General features: G+C 40.2%; 1 protein-coding gene across 6 annotated transcripts in view; it reads left to right on the forward strand.

Annotated features, from left to right (window-relative positions):
- Positions 1 to 22,365, forward strand: part of UBR2 (ubiquitin protein ligase E3 component n-recognin 2) — a 56,004-nt gene extending 33,639 nt beyond the window's left edge. For 3 of the 6 annotated variants that reach the window (XM_062622721.1, XM_062622720.1, XM_062622724.1), the window contains 24 exons: positions 302 to 350; positions 917 to 1,071; positions 2,887 to 2,989; positions 3,745 to 3,854; positions 4,080 to 4,160; positions 5,057 to 5,238; positions 5,915 to 6,114; positions 7,253 to 7,346; positions 8,807 to 8,968; positions 9,315 to 9,412; positions 9,623 to 9,695; positions 10,418 to 10,566; positions 10,663 to 10,718; positions 11,136 to 11,232; positions 12,421 to 12,488; positions 12,981 to 13,116; positions 13,691 to 13,781; positions 14,307 to 14,437; positions 15,981 to 16,089; positions 16,342 to 16,398; positions 17,955 to 18,032; positions 18,340 to 18,510; positions 19,177 to 19,278; positions 20,022 to 22,365. In XM_062622721.1, the coding sequence (XP_062478705.1) occupies positions 302 to 350; positions 917 to 1,071; positions 2,887 to 2,989; positions 3,745 to 3,854; positions 4,080 to 4,160; positions 5,057 to 5,238; positions 5,915 to 6,114; positions 7,253 to 7,346; positions 8,807 to 8,968; positions 9,315 to 9,412; positions 9,623 to 9,695; positions 10,418 to 10,566; positions 10,663 to 10,718; positions 11,136 to 11,232; positions 12,421 to 12,488; positions 12,981 to 13,116; positions 13,691 to 13,781; positions 14,307 to 14,437; positions 15,981 to 16,089; positions 16,342 to 16,398; positions 17,955 to 18,032; positions 18,340 to 18,510; positions 19,177 to 19,278; positions 20,022 to 20,163 (2,694 nt within the window). In that variant the 3' untranslated portion in view covers positions 20,164 to 22,365. The remainder of the gene's footprint in view (positions 1 to 301; positions 351 to 916; positions 1,072 to 2,886; positions 2,990 to 3,744; positions 3,855 to 4,079; positions 4,161 to 5,056; positions 5,239 to 5,914; positions 6,115 to 7,252; positions 7,347 to 8,806; positions 8,969 to 9,314; positions 9,413 to 9,622; positions 9,696 to 10,417; positions 10,567 to 10,662; positions 10,719 to 11,135; positions 11,233 to 12,420; positions 12,489 to 12,980; positions 13,117 to 13,690; positions 13,782 to 14,306; positions 14,438 to 15,980; positions 16,090 to 16,341; positions 16,399 to 17,954; positions 18,033 to 18,339; positions 18,511 to 19,176; positions 19,279 to 20,021) is intronic. The other 3 variants (XR_009965613.1, XM_062622722.1, XM_062622723.1) reach the window with 3 other exon arrangements.
- Positions 22,366 to 22,934: the final 569 nt, after the last annotated feature.

Raw genomic sequence — 22,934 nt, forward strand, 5'->3', positions numbered from 1 at the left:
CCTATTTTACTGCAAGTATTTAAACAAGTCTTTTTTTTTCCACTTACCTTGATGGCAAGTGCCATTTTAGCTCAGACTTGCCTTGCAATTTTAAGCTGGAAAAAGAAACCAGGCTGGCTCAACGTGAAAGGTTGATTTTGAAGTTTCATGCCCTATTTTACGAGTAGATCTGAAGAAATATTTTATTAAGGCTAGGAAAAAGGGGAAAAACCAGTAACAATGTAACAGAGCATGAATGTCTTTTGGTTACTTTTAGATTTGTGTAGGTTTTTGGGATAATATTGACATCATTCTATTTCAGGCTGAGGAAGCACAACGGAAGTTAAGAAGACAGAACAGAGAAGATACAGGTATTTAATTCTCTTTGAGAGAAGATGGAAGCATCTATCAAAGTGTGTATTGCCCCAGTACTTAGACTAGCATCCTGTTCTTGGGCTAGCCAGAAATTGGTTGAAAATGTAGCAATTTCTGTTATGTCTCCCTGGTTATAGACATAAATCCGATCCATCATGAAACCAGCCTTATGAAGGGCTTATTCCTTTGGCTTTCCTGTTTCCTGTGAAAGCCATGTTGAATTCTGCAGCCTGTTATCTATAATACTGTTTAGCAGCACTGTGAGGGTGCTGAGGCGCTGGCACAGGGTGCCCAGAGAAGCTGTGGCTGCCCCATCCCTGGCAGCGCTCAAGGCCAGGTTGGACACAGGGCCTTGGAGCTCTAGTGGAAGGTGTCCCTGCACATGGCAAGGGGGTTGGAACGGGATAATCTTAAGTCCCTTTCCAACCCAAACCATTCTGTGATTCTATAAGCAGCTGTATACTGTCTTGGCTTCAGTTCTTAAGCTCTCTAAAGTCATCCAAGTTATATGTGCATTGTAAACTTGAGAGGTGCTGAAATGTCACACACATTTCCCTTTCAGCACTTCCACCACCAGCTCTTCCTCCTTTCTGCCCACTTTTTGCAAGTCTGGTGAATATTCTGCAATCTGATGTCATGCTGTGCATTATGGGAACTATATTGCAGTGGGCAGTAGAACACAATGGCTATGCCTGGTCAGAGTCCATGCTGCAAAGGGTATGTTTCCTTACTTAAAATCATGCTATGCTAAAGGATGGAATGTGTGCATTAGCTTTTAACATGGGTTTATAGATTTGGGTTGTTTACAAGGTATCTAACATGCCCAGAGTGCGCTGAATGAGAAGAAAGTTGTGTTTTCTGATATGCAAGCATGGGGAAGCCCCTTTGCATGTGATGCAGTCTAGTTTTTGGAAGACAGAGGTAAATTTCCAATGGGAAGCACGGGAGAGGGGAGAATTCTGCTTGAATCAGTTAATCTTGTTTGTTGTGGTGAAGAACCAGTTTATCTGAGGTTATGTGTATTGAGTAAAGCAGAGTGACTTTTATTCTTGATGTTCCTTGGCTTATTTTCAGTGTAAGTTAAATCGCTTCGGGGGGGGGATCGGAGAAGTACAGGAAAGAGTTTCTTAAGTTGAAAATGTATCAGCTCTGGGAAACTTAACAGAGCTCTTTGTTTGTCCTTACTTGTCTGGAGAAGCCTGGAGGGTTACTGCAGGTTTTGTTGTCCGTGATGGTCATTTTCTGTGTGTGTAGAGATAAGGGATAAGTTGCCATCAGAGGGCTGTTCGTATTGGTGGGGTTGTTGGTTTAGCGTCCAAACCCAAACTTGTAAAGAAGGTTGGTGGAATTTATCAGTGACTTTTTGCAGTGAACCCCCAGCTTTGAAACAGAGTATTGATTTTTTTGACAGTCTCATTGACCCTTTTTAGAGCTAAACTCAAATTTCCATCAGGATTCTGTATTACACAAAAGTTGAAAATGAAGAAATACATCAGTATTCTAAACAAAGATTGAAGACTGTAGTTACATTTGGGTGATGTGAGAATGCCAGGCTTTGGAATAACTCTTTGGGTAGATTAACGTTTCATTTTCATACTTGGAAACTGAGCTAAAATGCGCTCAGCCATTTGAGTACTTTTGTGGTGTTCTCCAAATCGTGCCATTCATTAGGGACCTTGCTCAGAAACTCATGGTGCTTTGTACTCACTGGTGCTGTGCATTTGGACTGCGTCTTTCCCAAGTCAACCGCTCTTGTCTTGGAAAGCATCATGCAAAGGTTAACATGAGACATGTGAAAGAGGTGACCCGTATCTGATGAGACCTTGTTAGACAGATGTGATAAACTGAGGCAAAATTGACCGTTCCTTCTTAAAAGAAATGGTGAGAGTTTCCAGACTCTGCTCAGGTTTTACCACCTTTTCAGTGGATATTTAAGACTGCTTCATTCCAGGTTTCAGTGTTGATTCCAGACATTCGGTAATGCCTTTTGTCTAGAATTTCCTGCCAGTCTGTATGGGGTCGCATGATGGAGTTCCCCACCAGGGTTTAGGTGTTTGAGCTTTAAAATGGCATTCAGACTATTTTAGCACCAGAGGGTAATTTCCATCTTGAAGTTCAAGGAGATTACAGACCTAAAAGGGAGCATTATTTTAAAATGTGTTTCTAGAGTGTTAGAGTAAGTGTAGTTTAAGCATTTTTAACTTGCCAGCTGAGTTTTGTATGTGAAAAGGATTTAAAGTGCATCATGCTACTGTCCAGAGGCTTGTGCTTGTAACATGCAATTGCTAGGGAGAAAGCTAAGAAGCACTGACTTCTAACTCACTAGACAGGACAGCAGACAGAAGGATGCAAGTGGTGTAATGTGGATGGGCTTTACGTGACAAAGTGTCAAGACTTTGTAAGCAAACACTGTTATAATCTTGCTATGTAATTTTGTGTATGCCTTCCTTGTCTCTTAATGAATTACACAAAGCATATGAAGAGATTTTGGATTCTTTAAGAAAAGAACTAAAACTTGTCATTTTTACCTAGGTTTTGCATTTGATTGGAATGGCACTACAAGAAGAAAAACAACATCTGGAGAATGTCAGTGAGGAGAATGTTGTAACATTTACCTTCACTCAGAAAATATCAAGTATGCCTTTCTTTTCAGATGTATAGCAAATTTTAAGTCCCTGAAAATACAATTATCTGTGGTTTCTTCTTCTGAAACTGTGTTTACCACAAGTGTTACTTGTTTATCCATCAAAATTTTACCAAGTCAACTGTAGATGGGTTTTACCTATCTACCATATGTAGATCCTATGACAGTAACAATAATAAGGTTTTCCTAGAGGAGAAATCCAAATGTTGAATAATTCCTGGTAAATCTGATTCTTAATATCTGTAAGTAGCCTCTCAAGACGTATTGCTGTACAGGATCACATGCTCAAATTGCAACAACTGTGGTTGTGTTCTTCATCAGTCTTTCCATGTTGACTCTCCTTTGTTTCTTTTGGCTAGTGCCTCTAGTTTTGCTAAGACATAAAAGCTGCTAAGACTCTTCCCTTTAAAATAGATGGCAAATAAAATATTGGAAGTTGTACATGGCAGCTCCCAAGATGAAAACAGCCAGGCAGCACACAGAGTGCATGTCTTGTAAGAAAATACAGTCAGTGAGCAAGGCTTTTAAGACTTATTTCCTCTGACGTTTCAGGATTTAGAGGGTATTAATGAAAGTGCTTGCAAAGGGGGGAATGGAAGTTGCACATTGTGCCTATTTGTTGAAGGAATTCTTCAGCTGCTGAGCATACCTGAGGGTCGGGGTTTGGGTTTTGTTGTTTTTAATGTTAGTGAATGATTAGTTTGTCAGGTAACAGTATAATTAATTGTGATTGTAATTTTTCTCAGGACCAGGAGAGGCACCAAATAATTCCCCTAGTATACTTGCTATGCTAGAAACACTGCAAAATGCACCTCATCTGGAAGTGCATAAGGACATGATCAGATGGATATTGAAGGTAAATATTGTTCTAGTTGTATTTTATGCAACTGGTGAAAATCATGGAAAGAAGAGTTTTGAAACTTTCCTGATCACGTTGTGAAGGTTTCCTTATTTCATGTATTGGTTTGTGGTGTACCTACTTTCTTCCCCTTCTGGAATCCCAAGACTGCACGTTACCTGGCAGCATTACACAGCTATAGTCGCAAGTCACGAACAAATACATGTCGTTTTTTTCTTACAGACTTTTAATACTATCAAGAAACTAAGAGAAAGCTCTTCTACAAGTCCTGTGGCTGAGACAGAAGGAAACATAATGGAGGAGGTAAAAGCAAGCTGTAACAGTTAGCTGATCCAGGACAGGTCTGGGTTGTGACTAGTGAAGGATTGTGTTTCTAATTGCAGCTTTAATTCAGAGATGGGAAATATCAGTGATTCCTGTCTTGTGGCTTTATAGATCAAACACATTTGTTTGAAAGACCTATTGGGAGAGTCCCTGGACTGTTTCCTTCGTTTTGTAGATTGTAGTCTTCAAAGTTTTTGCAAGTGCACTCCCTGGGACTGTTTGTAGTGCTGTTCACAGCATTTAATGGATCTGCTCTTCCTGTAATTTCAGCCTCCTTGGAAAGTTAAAAGAAATGGTATCTGTGTATTTTTGCCATGCTTATTCCAGATAAGGTCTGCCAATTCGTTTAGCTTGACATGACCTTCTAGATGCTACGCAAAGACCTGGGAGCACTGTGGTGGAATTAGGAATACAGCTAGTACAGATGGAGAGCAGTACTAGAGACAAGATGTGTCACTTGCTTACCTTTTTATCTATCACAGAATCCCAGAACTATCAGTGCTGGAAGGGCCCTCTGGAGCTCATCCAGTCCAAGCCCTGCCAAGGCAGGGCCACGCAGAGCAGGGCACACGGGAACGTGTCCAGGCAGGTTTGGGATGGCTCCAGAGAGGGAGACTCCACGACCCCCCTGGGCAGCCTGTTACGAATGCTTGAAAAGGGAAAAGAAACAAAAAAAAAACACGTAAAGGTTGAGGGAGAGAGGTACCCTTCTGGATCTGCACAAAAGGGGGCACAAAATGGCTTTTTGGTAGACTTCTGTCTTTGTTTATGAGATTTTCATTGTTTGGAGGTTGGTACAAGTTACACGTAGCAGTAGCTAGAATTGTCTGTTGCAACGGGTTTATAAAGTAACTGAGTGAACAATACAATTTCAGAGCTCACGCGATAAAGACAAAGCTGAAAGGAAGAGGAAAGCTGAGATTGCCCGATTGCGCAGGGAGAAGATCATGGCCCAGATGTCTGAGATGCAGAGGCACTTCATTAACGAAAACAAGGAACTCTTTCAGCAGACTTTGGAGGAGCTCGATACCTCAACCTCTGGGGTCCATGAAAATAGGTAAAGGAGTCTCGTTTAAATTGTTTTTGCCTTTAACTTTGATATTAGATTGTACTGTTGTGGCTGCTTTAAAAAGTGCTTTTATTAGTCTTGATGGAAAACCATTCATAAGTTTCTGAGAGCCAAAAAGCAGCAGTAAATGGAATGATTTCCTCCCGCTTTTCTGTCAAGACGGTGGGATAGATACCGATTCCTCCCTCATCCCATCCTCATAGTGCTCAACATAGGCAAATAATTTTTTCTATCAAGCCGTTGAGTAAATTGTTAATAACACTTGAAAGACTGTGTGATAAAAACATGGTAAACAGAAAATAGCTGATTATGTGTTTGTTGAGGGTCTGGAAGACATTCTGCTCCTAGCTGAAAATACAAACGGAAGCATGCTGATGGTTTTGTGGTGAAGTGGAGAGTGTTTTCAGAATCTGGGTCAGGCACTCACAGGGTGGTGATGATGGAGGGCTGCAGACACAGCTTCTGTGTTAAATACTATTAGGAGGGTATGAATTTTTTTCTGGAAAATATGTTCTATTTCTGGGGACACAGGAATTGTATAAACACCAGAAGTCTTTTTTGTCAGAGAGCATTTATCATGAAGCTCATTAATCACATTTAAATTGTGCTGTGATTTGCAGTGTTTTCAAATCATTTGCTCACTGATATCCTTTTAATATTCCAGCCCTGTAATTTCGGATGCAAAGCTCACAGCCTTGGGACCAGAGCAAACTAGAGTAGCTGAACACAGACAGGTTGTTATGTGTATATTGTGTCAGGAGGAACAAGAAGTTAAAGTGGACAGCAGGGCTATGGTCTTGGCAGCATTTATTCAGCGATCAACTGTGCTGTCTAAAAACAGAAGCAAAATTACTCCAGACCCTGGTAAGTAGTATTTAGAGTTGTCTTTAATATTAAGGAATGTCAAGTCACTGTAACAACCACCTGCTCTCTTTTTAGACAGTGGCCTCACCTTCTTGTGTTAACTGTATAATTGTGAGTGACTTCATTATGATCAGTGGTAAAGCTCCCATATTTTTAGTGAGGTAGAAATGTGTGCTCTGAATCACTTCAAGACATTATCTAAATGCTCTGCCACAAATAATTGGAAATAAGTGGTCTACTGTTAAAAACCCCTTTAGAAGCAGAAGTGTTTGTTCTTGAACACCAGCCTTAAAGTTATAGAGAGAGGAGGTCTTGATGTAGTGCTGCAAAACCACGAGATAGATGTTTCCTTCCTCTCAGTTACATGATCTGAAATGCCTCTTAGTGATAATAAAAAATGCTTGGATTTAGTTAACCTGGTGAAACAGATCACAATGATCAGTGAACACTTACAAAGGTTCCTCTATGGTCTCAGTGCAGAATCAGAATCGGTTAGGCTGGAAAAGACCTTTAAGATCAAGTCTAACCGTTCCCCAGCACTGCCAAGGCCACCACCTGACCCATGGCACTGAGGCCTTGTCTCCACGGTGTGTGAACACTTGCAGGGATGGTGACTGCAGCCCTGCCCTGGGCAGCCTGTTCCAATGCCTGAGCACCCTCTGGGGAAGGAATTGTTCCTCAGCTCCATCTAAACCTGCCCTGGGGCAGCTGGAGGCCGTTTCCTCTTGTCCCATCCCTTGTTCCTTGGGAGCAGAGCCCAGCCCCTCCTGGCTCCATCCTCCTGTCAGGCACTTGTAGGGAGCGATCAGTCATTTCGCACTCTCACTCTGAAGATCAGTGTTCTTGGACTCATTGTTTAATGGTACTGAACCACCAAAACTGCAGGTAGATCTTGGGGACTTTTACCACAGCCCAGTACCTCCGAGAGCTTGAGCACAGTACATGCGCTCAAACAAAATGATGTGATGCTTGTAAATGATCCAAATGTTGTGGATTAGTGATAGTTTTTATGCCTCATCAAATGAATTACACTTTCGCCATGAAGTTTAATAATAACGAAAATGTGTAATGTCTATCTGTCATTAAATCTTTCGATAACTCTTTATTTCAAAGTTGTTTTGTTTTATTTGAAATGCAGAAAGGTATGACCCATTATTCATGCATCCAGATCTGTCATGTGGAACACACACGGGTAGCTGTGGACATATTATGCATGCTCATTGTTGGCAAAGGTAAAAAGCTTTATATAAGATTTTAGTCTAAATAGCATGTCAAGCCATCGCTTTGCCTAATGGCAGTAATTTTAATGGCAAAATGACTGGCATGTAGTAAACTTAAAAGAAGTTCATATAGCAATGAAACCAGGTTTCCCGTGGGGAAAAACAAGTAGTAATCACTACAATAGAATCATTGTAATAATATTATAATACATACTGTAAACTTGGTCCAAAATTTTTCATTTACTATCTGTCATCTTGGTAAAGAGGAATCCGAATCACAGAATGGTTTGGATTCGAAAGGACCTTAAGATCATCTAGTTCCAACCCCACACATGGCAGCTTTCATTCTCTTTGGTTGTTTATCCCTATGCATAATCCCCTGTGGTGCACATAGAACAGTGAAGCTCAGATTTGTGGAGGTTTTGTGCAGTTCAGTAATAAACGTGTTCCTGCTGCTTCCTGTGCTCTCTACCGGAGTTTTAAATGAATGCATTCCTTGCATTCTTAATTCCTTCTTCATGTTGAATTTGAAATAGAGACATCTGCCACCTAGTTCAAGTTCATCTTCAACATAAACCCAATTTTATCTTTTCTTCTTAGTCTTTTTTTTATAAGCCTTTTTTAGTTATTTTTATTCTTTGATTTTTGGAGGGGGATAAACGTGCTTAGTGCTACATGATGCCAATACCATGTGAAAAATACAAACCACTCAAGCCTCTTGACTTTGATTAGGCCTTTGCTTTGGTCCTTGGCATGGCTCTTCAGTGCCTGGTTTCAGATTCTGCCATGTGTGTGAAGGTTGTTAGGAGCTGCCAGAGATTCTGTGGCCATAACCATGCACAGGTTCGTGGTCTTTGGTAGCACTACTCGCTGAAGGTGTGTTTTGCATCTTCTTGTGTAGCCCACGTACAGTCCTGTGTGGTTGCCATGAACTCCTGAAAATGTCCTTAGGTGCCTGTATTCAGTCCAGTTTTGGGTCATTGTGAGGTGTGCTCTAAACCATCTCAGAGGAATAGCAGTTAGGTTTAACAAAGCAGTGAATCCAGTTCCTTTTCGTATAGATTTGGAGATCAGCCACCATTTCTTCCAGTTAGTGCTCTCTTGTGGCATGTAATGGAATAAGCACAGTGATAATGCTCCTGGCATCTCCCTTAAACCTTTATGTGAAACTGAGAACTTTCAACTTTCTTTTCGCCTCTTCCCCTTACCCTTATTATTGTAAATGGAAATTGCTGTAGCTGAGACCTAATAGCTCAGTGACCTTCAGCGCTTTGGGAGATTTTGGCTGCCAAAACCTGAGGATACTCTGCAGTTAGCAATACTTTTATCAGACACAGGGTAGAACTTTCTCCTTCCAATAATTCCTTCATGTATATCTGGGAAAGGCAAAAGAGGGCCTTCGTGGGAATTTATTCATCTGTATGTGAACGCTTTTATAATTTGCCACTAATAATCTTGCTCTTTTCTAAAAGGTATTTCGATGCTGTCCAAGCAAAAGAGCAACGAAGGCAACAAAGATTACGAGTACACACAAGTTACGATGTAGAAAACGGTGAATTCCTTTGCCCGCTTTGTGAATGCTTAAGCAACACCGTTATTCCTCTGCTTCCTCCACCAAGGGTTTTGTTTAACAGGTCTGTTGGCTTTAGAGATGTCCTCAAAAACTGTAAAAACCAAAATCCCACACCCCAAAACACCCTTTTGAGGTGTTTATTATCTTCTGTTTTGATAATCTCGAATGGATTGCCTGCTTCCTTATTTTGGCTTATGGACTTGACTTGGTTGTTCAATAGTATGGAATTTAGAGCATGAAGGGAGAGTAAAGCGTAAGACCTGCAGGAGAAGAGCTGAACACAGAGAAGCGGCGCAGCAGAGATGGTTGAGAAACCCAAGAGCATGGGATGCCTGTGAAATACTAATTCAGCTTATAGTTTGTTTTTAACTCATGTATGTGTTCTGGTTTTGTATATTCTTGGACAGGTTAAACTTTTCAAGCCAACCAAACCTAACTCAGTGGATCAAAACAATATCCCAGCAAATAAAAGCGCTGCATTTACTTCGAGATGAAGGCGGTGCAAGTAAGTCTGAAGAAATGTGTGTCTCTGTATGTGAGACAGTTACAATATTCATGTATTGTGGTTCTACCACAGTGGAGTTGCGAGATGGTTGTGAAAGTGGTCAGAACAGCTTGGCATTTCAGTTCATGCCTATATCCTCCTGCACCTTTTTATACTGCAGTGAGTACATAAGCCAAATAATCTGTGGTTTATTACTTCTTGTTTGCACAGGCAGTTCTGGTCATTCAGAAAAAATGGATCAGCTGCAATTACCTGAAGGATTTAGACCAGATTTCAAACCCAAGTATGTATTTCCATCTTAGTAAATCATAAGAAATGAATCATGAAATGGTATCATGAAAACAGTGTGACTCTTCTGCTATAAGGTCTCAATAATTAAGGAAAATATATGGATTTTGCTTTAATTAGAAAAGTTGATCCCATTATTATGATAATATTGAAGTCCAACCCACAAGCAGTAAATAATGCAGTAGAATTTCAGAGGTTAATGTTGTAAGTGGATATACAAAGATGCTGCAGTTGTATAGACATCAGGATCAAGCTTTGTTTCCGTGTTACTTGTAACCAGATGAAAGAGCCCTTTTAGAGCTCAGCACCACAAGTAAAACCTGAAGACTATGAGATGGAGAGTATGTTAATATGTAATTTCAGCTGTTGTGGGGTGTTCGTGCTTGAGCCTACCCTTCCTCAGGTAGGGGATGTGACTGAGGACCAGTCACACCCCATGCTTTTACTTTAGCCTTAACTATATTATCTTTGAAGACTGGATCTTTTTAATACTAAAAAATGAGATCCATTCCAATCAAATAATCAAACAGTAGTTGGGGAGTGTATCTGTCACAGGAAAGAGGTTACAGAATCCCAGATCCAAGCAAAGGTACTGGAGTTCTCACTTAAACTTGAAAAATCCAGGTGTTCAGCTCTGGGGTAAATGCTCATTATTAAAAGTTCTGTGCTGCCAATGGGGAAAACAATGGATTAGTAATACTGTCTTCTTCATTCCAGGAATCCTTATTCTGAGAGCATAAAAGAGATGTTGACAACTTTTGGTACAGCAACATACAAAGTAGGCTTGAAGGTTCATCCAAATGAAGAAGATCCACGTGTACCTATAATGTGTTGGGGAAGCTGTGCTTACACGATACAGGCTATCGGTATTAATGTGTTCATTTTGCTCCTTTCTATCTGAACTTTGGAATTTGGTGAAGTTCACACTGCTGAAATATATTGTGGGTTTGTTTTTTTTCCAGAGCGGATTTTGGCTGATGAAGATAAACCGTTGTTTGGTCACTTACCTTGTCGACAGGTGAGGATCAAGCAGCAATTCCTCTCTGAATCAGTGGAAAAAAAGAGGGAATTATGCCGCTTTAATGCGGAATATCTAAATTTTATGTTCCTGTTATGTGATAATTTTATTTGTTGGATACCGGTGTTTAATCAATCAATATCTGATTATTTATCAACTTAACAATCAAATCTAGCAAAGCCATTATATTTTGAGTTATTTTGCTGGAAATTCATAGTTTCTCATGGTAACAGTCAAGATAAGAATACTGAAGGGAACTTGTGTATTTGCATAAACATAAATGTCTGCCATGTACTTAGACACTCAACTGTAGCTGATGGGAGTGGTTTGAGGGGTCTGCTCAAATGCTGTGAGTCAGACAACCTTTTCATATTGAGGAACTTCATTAACTGTGGCCGTGTCTCTTTGTTTTTAAAGGATGACTGCCTTAAGTCATTAACAAGATTTGCAGCAGCTCACTGGACAGTTTCATCTCTTTCAGCAGTACAGGGTCACTTTTGTACTCTCCTAGCATGTAAGTTCACCACCTTATGCTGTTTTTTACAAGGAGCTACAGAAGAATGCTTACGGAATGTCGTTAGTCATGATTACAAGAAGGTTGTTTTATGCACTGGTTTTAAGTAATAAACCAAGAGCTGGTATTTTCACTGGTGTTTGCTAGTGTATTTTTCAAGCCTAGGAGTAAGGAAAAATATTAGCCTTCAATCAGCCACTATTCTATGAAGGATACATAAAGATAACTTAGGGAAGAAAAGTTGAGTTTTGGAAGTCCATTGCTCTGGTCACTTTTTTGATAGAAGCTTTTTTCACACCTCTGGTTTGAGTTCTGTGGCTCCCTGCTTACAGAAGTGAAAGCATTTGAAATCAGAGTGGTGGTGGTATGTCTGCTGATAGAAGCAGCTTCAAGATATCACAGATTAAGTTTTTGGCCAGCCAGGCAGCAGTCTGCAACTGAAGCATTTTGAAGTCCTTGTGATGGGACCGTTGTTTACTGTGGTAGTGTTTTTAAACTTGGCAGCTTGATGTTTGCATTCTGTATTGTAAAGCTATTCTCGTAACTGCACTTTTGCTCGTGTGTTGTAAATCAGATTGTACTTGCAACCGTTCCTTGATTGTTACCTTAAATACGTTGTAATGTTTGCAAGGCAGTTCAGGTTTGCTTTTAGATGGCCTTGGGATTTATGAATTTCTGTTTTGTGCTTTGGTTAATACTTCGTGGCTACTGCGAATGTGAATACGAGAGAGATGGAGAGACTGATACCTAGCTCTTCATTAGGGATAAAATAATGAATTTAAGAGACTGTCACACAGATGAGTTACACGAGGCATGAACCTTGTTTAGTCACAAGCTCTCTGGGTCTGAGCTTGAGATACTATCTCATTTTATCTCCCACTAGAAGCCAAAGCGATGAAAGAGAAGTCAGTATGGGAGCAGTGACTGGCAGCATTTGTTTTGTGATAGTTACTTTGGGTTTGTTTCATTTCAATGCGTTATAGTTAAGTAGGCAAAAGTCTTTTCCAGTAATATTGAAAACCTCTTGAATTCATGACTTTCTGGCCCAAAGGGGCACGTTTGTATTTCAAGTACTTTAAAGCACATAAACCAAGGAGATCGCTCTTGTTTTATAACTGAAGTGCCCTAAAACCTTTTAATATCTAAATGTTCAATTAATAAGTTTATTTTTCTCTCTCCAATACTCAGCACTGGTGCCTAATGAAAAAAATGGAAGTCTTCCTTGCATACTTGATATCGACATGTTTCACTTATTGGTAAGTATTCCATCAGGTACAGTAAGAATGCTTTGATCCAGTAGGCACTATGTAAGAATTTAATTGGAAACTTCCTCTTTACTCTGGGTTAGGAACCTTTCAAACTGTTCAGGGGTTTGGTGTTTTTTCACTACTTCATAGAATTCAAAGACTCTTTTTCATTTCAAGTACTCTTACCTATAAATATAAAGGGGGATAATGAGGAAGAATGTGTACTCTCTGAATGTCAAAGCAAAAGAAAAACCCAAACCCAGCCCTCCCACCAAACCACTGAACCCGAACAAAACAGCAGCAACAACAAAAGCAAACCAAAACCAACCAAAACTCAGTGCCACCCCCAGAGCCCCCTGATATAGTTGCTCGTTGTTAGCTTAAATTGTGGCTGGTTATTTAACTTCAGAAGTAGCCTTAGGGGAACTGCAGCACAAGCAGAGGAAATAGGTAGATTCAAAAAGAAAAGGCGTATTCCAGCTTGCTTGTTTTCTTTTGCAGGTAAGCTTGGTGCTCTCTTTCCCTGCCATACACTGTCAGGAATTTTCAGGGGTTAGTCTTGGCACTGGAGATCTTCACCTGTTTCATCTTGTCACGATGGCACACATAATACAAATTTTACTTACCTCATCAACAGGTAATGCCACTTTCTTTCAACTTTCAAGGAAATGATTCCTCAGTTCTGACTTGGGAAACGCGAGGGTGCTATTGGCAAATCTGTGCAGTTTATAGTCACGAAATACTGATTGTGAAAGTTCAGTCTTCTGTCTTTATTGCTTACCACTGCAGGTATTTTGGAGCATAGCTAATCGTGAATCCTAGCTTTCCAAGTCATGTAGCAATGTAGTATTGCAAAGAGTTGGCTTAGGCATTGTGTGATGCATAAATTGCACTCAGCAAAGTAATCCATGTATCTCCTGGTAGGAGGAACTGGATAAGGTATGGTGTGCCAAAAGCAAAGAACTCCAAGCCAGGTGTATTAAGAATCCCAGCTGATTCAAAATGTAAACCAGGACCAGTGTGATGTTGACAGTTGCATAAACTTACCACGTAAGATGTGAGCTGAAAACCTCTTTCCAATACATCGTATTGTAGCCCAGTGGAACGATTCACTTTGTTTTGGCCTTTTTCTCAAAACTTGAGGAAATACATTCTTGGTGTAGAAACACTTCTATATGAAGTAACTTGCTTGTTACTGCTTTCTCCTTCAGAAGAGAATGGCATGGATCAAGAAAACACGAACAGTGAAGAGGAAGTAGCTGTGCTTACACTGTATAAATTTCTTTGCCAGTGTACAGGAAGGTAAAAGTGCAATGTTAACATTTCATAATGCTCTCTCTCTCTCCTGAACTCAACAGTAACTACTGACCGAATTCCATACACTAATGCTGTCAAAAATGAGAAGTTTAACTTGGGAATTCATGCACCTGGTTCCTTATCCCCTACTTCTAGAAGTAACTTCTTTTGAAGTAACTATTTCTATCAGTTCCTGTGTTCGTGAAGAAACCTGCTCGGGAGCATTATGCTCTGGAGCAGTTTTTCTGGTCAGCTTGCAGATGTGTAGTGTTTGGAATTGACAGTGTCCGAGTACAGAAAACTTGGTGGGATCTGAAATGTCTGTGCACGATTTCCCTTCATTTACTGACCCAGTTGGTTTTGGGTTTAGGGATCTCTATTTTGTTCTCTGTCTCGGAGTCAGCTGTGAAATAAACACTTGGTATAATGCTTACGTCAGTTGAACATCAGTAATTCAATATGAAATATGACTGAAGACTTACTAAATATAGCTCTCAAAGTGACATGTTTTTTTTATTGTGTTCTCTTAAGTGCCTTGAAAGAAATTTCCTCAGGCTGGCACCTGTGGAGGAATCTAAAAGCTGGAATCATGCCTTTCCTGAGATGTTCTGCTTTGTTTTTCCATTACTTAAATGGAGTCCCAGCACCCTCAGAAATTCAAGGTAGTATCTGTTTTGTGTTAAATCAGCTTTTCAATACAAATAAATTACATTTATACCCTCTTTTCTGAGATGTTGAGTGAATGAGTGTGAGCTTGTGACCAGTGCAGAATCATGTCTGCATAATGAAAAAGTGAAGAAAATATTGCTTCCATTTAAAAATGTCTTTTTAATATAGAGGCAAACGCCATTCTAGATTATTTAAAACAGAAAGTGGTGCTTTTCTCTTAAGAAGTGGCATTTCAATTATTTCAAATCTATTGATCACTGTTTTGAAATGAGATATGTTTCTGCTTGCATTGATTTCGTTTGAGTCAGCATCCACCAACAACTTACGTCTCTCTATAAAAATACTATGTTACATTACACCCCAAATCACATTACAGCCCAAATAATTGATGTTAGTAACATACACATATGGTGTATGTAGGGATAGAGTATAAACCTGAAGATGCTAATAATAAGTGGGTTCACACTGCTTCAGGACTCCCATGCTGAAAACAGCGTGGTTGGTGCTGAGCTAACATGAGACAGCTCTTGTCAGGAGTATCTTTTTGACTTGGATCTTCTTGTAGGATGTTTCCTTGACATTTTCCTTGAAACAAGGTTTCTCAAGTTCATTGTCTGGACCAGTAGTGACCACCTGAGTTCTTTATGTTATGGGTACTCTAAAGATGAGGGCCAAAGTGCATAGGTACTTCCAGACAACAGGTCCAAAGGCCTGTAGAGAGTTGGCTATAGGAGAGGGGGAGAGGAAGGCTTTGCTTCACTTCTACAGTCCTCAGGTCCCAGGGGTTTGGATGGCCCTGCCGATCCCCACCACTGAGGGACATCCTGACGGTGGCCATGGCAGTGGGTGTTTAGCTTTTCCTTCCCATTTCCCGCCCCAGGACCCACTGGTGCCACAACTGACCTGTGTTGCTCTTCTCTGATGTTTTACTGGGGGTTGCAAAATGGCAATTCACACGGGCATGAGAGGGAAGCGGGCACAGCTTGTATTGTAATTCACTTGGTTATTCAGGAGCAAAAATGGCTGTGCCATGGAAGGAGGTACTGGTAGTCTTTGTCCTGAAAGCTGGGAGAGCAGAGGCCCAGGGAGTCAAACCAACAGACTGCTATGAATTATGGCAATCTGGTGGTTGTGTCCTACATATTTTAGTAGAGTTTGGCATTGCAGGCATTGGCAGTGTCACAGGCTGCCTGTCTCTGTGTTACAGTCTCCAAGGAGCGCAAAGTACTTGACATTAGAACAAGAGGCATACAAATAAGTAGTAAAGGCCATTGAAACCTCTGTTGTGATTTGTCTATGACATGAAAAACAGGCTTAGGGGGAAAAGTTTGAGGAAGGTTGCCTTTTGTTACAAGCAGCTGGCTGGCTGGTGCCTTTACTGCCACTTTTGTACTTTATTCCACTTTTTGGGGGGAGGAATACAGTCAATTAAAAACCAAGAAAAGGATAGGTGTCCCATTACTTAGAGCTATATTTCATTTATTGTAGATAATACCATTTAAGAAGATGTAATGATAAGTATGCTTTTTCTTGCAGTCAATGGAACAAACCAGTTTGAACACTTATGTAGCTATCTTTCCTTGCCAAACAACCTCACCTGCCTTTTTCAAGAGAACAGTGAGATTCTGAACACATTAATAGAAAGGTAAGTCTTGTTTATATACTTAGCTTTAATAATACAAGGAATCCTGCACAAGAGTCATAGAAGTATTCTCCCGGGAGTTCATATCTAGACGTGAATTGTGGAATTTGAAAAGCAATTGTGAAAGAAGTGTTTTGAAAGCAATCCTTCTGGTTGTAGAGATTATGGAGTAGATGTACCATGGATTTGTGGCTTCTTTGGCTTTGGAAAGTAGCATCTATTGAAGTTAAAAGCTAATTTTTGTCTTTCTTGTAGTTGGTGCAGTAACAATGAAGTAAAAAGGTATCTGGAAGGCGAGAGACATGCTATCAGGTAAACATGGACATATTTTAAGCAGAGACAAGGAGGAAACTTCAATGCTGCAGTTTTCTCCAAATGGTTCTTTTAAAGGATGCTTATAATAGCACAGTATCACTTCTGGTTTATTGAATGACAAAGATGCTAGGGGATAAGAAAAGAGATTTGAGGAATCCTGTAAGAAAAGTGAAATATTTAAAAGGCAAAGTTAAATATTACAGTTTTATCTAGACGGATCTGCAGTCATCAGAGGCTATGACATTTCTTTTCATGCTTCCTATACTAGGTTTGTACCTTCTAATTCAAAAGAGATGCTGTTGCTAAAAGACATCTACATACCAGGCATTGAAGAGCTTTTTAAACTCTCTTATAAAAGAGTCCAGATTGTTCAGTGAAAACACTGCATCAGTTGCTAAAAGGAAGATTTGCTTTTCCTGCATTTCTACGTGCTAAGAGACTCTTTTGGATTCAGAAAGCATTTAATGCTTAGTGGGTGTAGAAGAGCGTTTGAGGTGTTTTTCTTTGTGAAGGTTGAGTGAAAACAGTGGTTATCAATTATCCAAATAATTGTAAATGGAGGTTGACAGTGCTGTCATCAGAAAACATATCCCTGTATTTTAATGTCCTCTGCCAAATACACAAAGTCAGTCTTTGTGTTGTAAATACAGTAAGGCAAAGTGACACAAATAAGGATTAATCACTTCATCTGTTAAATACCAGGCTGTTAACAGACTTTCCTGTACAGTAAGAAGAGCAGAACTGATTTCCTGTTATGTGATTGTTGCCATTCCTTGCCATGTGTTCCTTTTCTTAACTACTCTTCCCAGGACAGTTTAACTTGACAGTGATTTTGTTTTCCTCTCAGTCTGTTGTTGAGCATTGTTACAAACCTCTATTTACAGGTCACAGTCGAATTTGTGTTATTCCTAGAATTGAAGATTATTAAAATTTAGCGTATGGCATCTGCCAAAAAGTTAACTTTTAACTGTTACTTCTACAGATATAAATATTTGGCATTAAATAGATCCGTTTCAGTACATGAATATTTTATGCTCTTCAGGACACAAGTTCTATGAACTTGACAGTCAAGCTATTTTCCATTCGATATTAGTGGCAAAAGGAAAATAGAATCCTAGAATGGTTTGGGTTGGAAAGGACCTGAAGATCATCCAGTTCCAAACCCCTGCCAGGGGCAGGGACAGCTAACGCTAGGCCATGTCACCCAAGGAAATAAAAAGCAGGCTGATAAGGGAGCAGAACAAATACTCAGTGGTTTAACTGATCTAATGACCTCCTCGTGAGCTCTGCTAAAAGCATACATCCGATGTAGGTATTTTTCTGACTTTCTGCCTGTCATATAAACCCATGAAAACTGTGCCTAAGAAACAGGAGTGGCGTTCCTTCTTCACGTGCTGCCCTTTTACTCTGTGAATGGCAGAGAAGAGGAAAACTTTAAAGATGTAATTGTTCCCAGATGCTGTTTAGATGAGTCAGGAAAATGTGAATGAGTTTGATAGCGCTGTGTATTATTCACTGATGTATGAGTAGTTAATTTGCTTGCTTTATTCTAGCTATGCAAGAGAATCCAACAAATTAATAGACCTTCCGGATGACTACAGCTGCCTCATTAACCAAGCATCCAATTTCTCGTAAGTTGTATGCAATTCTAGTGAGGAGCCCTAATGTCTTCTGCTCCTTTGGGCGAGCTGGGAACCCTCTAACCTGAAAGCCTTCAAAGCTGTTTAGAGGCTCAAAGTCAATGGCACATACCGGTTGTCGTGGCTTCCAGCAGAACTGCTGTGTTATGTGTTAGTTCAGTGCAGCAGAAACTGCAAGGACTTGCTTAAAAGTTAACAGCATAAGTGTTCAAAAGTAGATTTAAATCTTTTTACCATCCAGAACTTAATACTTACAAAGTATTTTTGTTATTTTCTTTTATTTTTCACTTAACGAAAGATGTCCGAAATCAGGTGGTGATAAAAGCAGAGCCCCAACATTGTGCCTTGTGTGTGGGACCATGCTATGTTCTCAGAGTTACTGCTGTCAAACTGAGCTAGAAGGAGAAGATGTTGGAGCCTGTACTGCACACACATACGCTTGTGGGTCTGGAGTGGGCATATTCCTTAGGTAAGGAAGTGAGCACCTCTACTTACATTGCTGGGTTAGGTGGGGTGTGTGTAGGCATGAAATCAGTAGTTCTATGGATGTGATAGCAGGAGTGGTTTGTAAAGGTGGTGGTTTGCTAACAGCAGTGTTGCCTAAAAGCCAGGGTGTTTATCTTCCTTGTGCTGTGATACAAGGTTGTTTCTTTGAAGATAAAGTATCAGAGAAAATCTGAATTTCATTTTAAAGTGGATTTGTTTTCTCTGTGCATTTATTTCCACTCAAGTATTACAAAATGCTGAAGGCAAACACCTGAATTTTCTTGTTGGTGCTGCTGTTGAAAACGTGAGCATTCATTTTGGTTGTCTTCCGCAGAAAGCAAAAGGTTAGAAAATGTCTGGGTTTCCTTTGGCAAAGATTTAGTGAGGAGTGAAATTATTGTGTTCTCTTGTGTTGAGTACTTTACGTAGAGTGCGGATAATATGGCGTGAACCTACCTTGTCTGTAACTGCTACTTGAGGAGTGACAATAGGAAGAGAATAACTTCTTTAGTTTAAAAGAAGTGCCCTTAAAAACGTGTACCTGCGGATTGTACAGAATGGAAGTAGAGCTGGAAAAGGAGTATCTGCAAACTGCGGGAAGCTGTTCACCTAAAAGTCAATACCCCAAATCTCCTCTGTGTTTCTCTAGAGTACGAGAATGTCAGGTGCTATTTTTAGCTGGAAAAACAAAGGGCTGCTTTTATCCTCCTCCTTATCTTGATGATTATGGAGAGACAGACCAGGGACTCAGGTAAGTGTTCTAAAAAATACATCTTTTAAAGACAGGAGTTCTGAAACCCTCTGGTTTGTAACATACACTTTCTGTGCTACCTTTTGATTTTAATTACATGGGTAATGTTATGTTTTGAGGTGGCTGCTGCATCCAGCATCTTCAGACATTTTAGTGCTAATGTGTGCTTCGAAGTTAAAACTATGGAAGATCATTCCCATGTTATAAGCAGTTGTCCTGAGGTTGCCTAGAAATCAAGGCTCAAAATCTTACTTGTATATAGTGCATTTATTTGCATCACCTACGTTAACTTAATACCAAGTGAAAATACTATAAGATTAGTTTATTTAATGTGGGAGTTCTTTGTCTTAACTGCTGTCGCTGCTTCCTCTGGGAGTAGTTGGGGGTTTGACGCTGTTAATGCTACTCCTGAAACTGGTGTGAAAATCATGGAATCTGAACTGGTTCAGCATGGAGAGATAGCTGAAAACCTCTGGACAAGGCTCGTGTGGGCTGGACGTGAGATCCCCAGAGGCTGGAGGGGACTGTTGAGCACTTGAGGGTGGGCGACCAGACACAGTAGCACTCCAGTTTCCTGATCCAAGTATCTGCTGATGTCCTCTGACAAGAGAATACTGTTAAAGGGGTATCTAAATACTTGTGACGTTCAAAAGGGTTATCTAGTATTTAACATGTCGCACGTGAGGGTTTGCGCTTGGCTGCAGTGTTTTCTCGTTCCTCGTAACTTACCCTCTCCTTTTCAGACGTGGGAACCCCTTACATCTGTGCAAAGAACGATTTAAAAAGATTCAAAAACTGTGGCAGCAGCACAGTATCACAGAGGAGATTGGACATGCACAGGAAGCAAACCAGACGCTCGTCGGCATCGACTGGCAGCATTTATAATGGTTACCTGCTGAAGACTGGAACTTTATTAAGCTTTTTGTAGCTCAGTAAGCTTTTCAGAAGAGGGATTAGGAAAAAAAATGTCTGAGGAGGGACAAAAACCACCCGCGAGCCCAGTCCTGTTATTTAATCTTTGTTTTACAATGTATTTCATAAAGATACCAGTTAACGTTCATCAAGTAAACTTTCTATGTAAGCAAGTTTTATTAGTCGTATAATTTGCACTGTGCTTCCTTCACAGAAATGCCGTGGGTTATAAACCCGGGCAACCAAACTTGAGTTTCTGATACACACAAAAGGAAAGAATGACTCTTTTTGGAAGTCTGACAATGATTTTTCTTATAAACTGCAAGAGAAAAAGACTGCCGAAGCAGAAACCAGATAGAGCACAACTCTGGATTGTGTTTTGCCCCTTGCTAGTAATCTGAGCCGTTTTATTTATTACTCTGCATTTTAATACTTAAACTGTGTGTACATGCAATGGAATGAAGTAAGGAAGCAAATAATGTAGCAAATGGATGTTTCTGTCTGCATCAGTGGATAATTCACTCTTTCACTCGGTGTACCTAAAATGATTTTGCCATTTGGACTCTTGCGGCTTTTTTGCTTCAAGGTTGGTTTTAAACTAAAAAAAAACAAACCCCTAACACTAGCTTTTACAAGTAAAATAATTTAACTTAAAGCTGTTTCCAGAGCATTGCACTCCTTAGACTGATGTGGTTTGTCATATGAATTTAGCCAGGAAACCCCTTCACCTTCAATTCCGTGATTGGTTATTGGTATTCAAGGGTTGACATTGTGTTTTAGAGGGTATTTTCAGGTAATGACGATACGTGGAATGTCACGTAGTTTATGTGAATCTGCTCATTTTATGTTAACTTGCAGGAGCACAGGGGCTGTTTTCATCGTTTTTGGCGACAGTCAACTTTTAAGGTGCAAATCCCATTTCCTTTTTGTTGCAGACAAACGGAATGGTTTCCTCTGGCTTTGGAAGGGCCACGGTCACGCTGCCCCCATTTTTGCGTAGACTCATGGGTTTTTTTTCTGTTGTCCCATCAAGTATATTTACTTTCTGGCTTGATTTAAAGCTCTGTAAAGATGTTTGCATATAGTATATTTTATAAATATATTCTATAACTGCGCAGATTTGCACTTGATCTGAGGGTGCCTGAAGGCAGTGAGGTTTTCTAGCTGTATGTAATCAGACCGCCGAGGTGTCTCTAAAAAGCGACATTCTGCTTACGGATTGAAAATGAAGCCCATTACCTTCCTCTCTCCTATCTTCTGACGAATGAGTGAAACCTGAACTTCCATAGTTCTGTTTCCTTGATAACCTGTGGTTCTTTTTAGTCGAGTCTTACTTTCTGACTCCCGTCTCCAGCCCAGATAAGCAACCCCTGACCTGTCCGCCACGTCTTCGGTTCCTCTTGGTCCGACTGAATTGTTTCTATTTTTACAGACTTAATGCTTCCGATCAATTTTGTATCTCCATGGTGTACAGGACACTTTTTCAAACGTTCAGTACCAGTATTGAGTGAAGATGTGAAGTATGAAATAAAGAAACTTGGCCAACGTTGATTTCCTTTTCTTAAAACCGGTACAGGCTCCTCTACCTGTTGTAGATCGAATCATGTGTGTGTTGCTGTCTCTTTCCATAAAGAGACGTGCAGAAGTTGCAGGAAAAAAAATGACATTAATGCTTCATCTCTGCCTTCCCCTACTGAAGCTGGTTGGCGTATCAACAGTTTTCTGTGCATGGTACTTAGAAATCCCACTTCTCTGGTGATGTTACTATTCCTTTGCAGAGAGTCTCGCTTCCTAAGCTGTGTGCCACAGTTTCAAGTAATGTGTAACTGCATTGAAGAACTCTTTTCCTGTAAGCATAGTATTAAAAAGGTAACTGGTGAGACTGACAGATTCCTCTGTGCAAAGCAAAACGCTGACAGCAAGAAGGACTGTTTCTTGTCTTCCTCTGGGATCAGAGTCAGAGACTGCAAGGTTGAGTAGGTTGGTAAAAGGATGACCATAAGTAACTGCGAAGTACACAAGTTAATCATTTTTTTGCAATTTAGTCATTCTTTACTCAAGACTTCTATTTTCTGATTTGTTTTGCATGTATTTATATTAATGTAGAAATATTTATATATAACATTGTTTCAGTATCAGGGAAATAATATCTGTAATAAATTGGCTATAACTTTACTATGTATGGATTGTGTGTACGATCTAGAATGTGTTACATGTTTGGGGGGAGGGAAAAACCCAACCCCAAACCCCCACAGCGTTCCCATCATAACAGAACACAAAACAAAGCCGAAAGCGTCAAGGGGGAATGCTTTTGGTGTTGACATTCAATAGGCATTTGTTAAATGTTGCTTTTCGGGTTTTGCTGAGCTCGGTCCTTCGCGTGTGTCACCTTGTTAATCACAAGCTCACAGCAATACCTGGATGTGCAACATCTGCAGTTCCCTGGCTAGAAATGTAAGGTGATTATATTATTAGTGTCATTTGCTTCAGTCAGCTAAACCTTTCTTGACCTCTACCAAAGAGTTCCAGTCGTCGTCTTAAAGGATTGTAAATTGCACTTTTTAAAGGGATGAGGGGTGAGGTTCACATCACTGATGTCTCTGCTGTGTTCAGACTTTGTGGTTCTCCCCCCCAAGCTGCCATAGGAAGCTCACTTTTACTGTGGTGGAAATACCTAACCAAGGCAACACCTCCTGCCTTCTGACCTGTGCTCCCACAGCTCTTTTACCTACTTTGTCTGTAAT

The sequence above is a fragment of the Pezoporus occidentalis genome, unplaced genomic scaffold, assembly GCF_034315485.1.
Source record: "Pezoporus occidentalis ecotype Australia unplaced genomic scaffold, CSIRO_AGI_Poc_V1 ctg245, whole genome shotgun sequence".
Classification (NCBI taxonomy): Eukaryota; Metazoa; Chordata; class Aves; order Psittaciformes; family Psittacidae; genus Pezoporus; species Pezoporus occidentalis.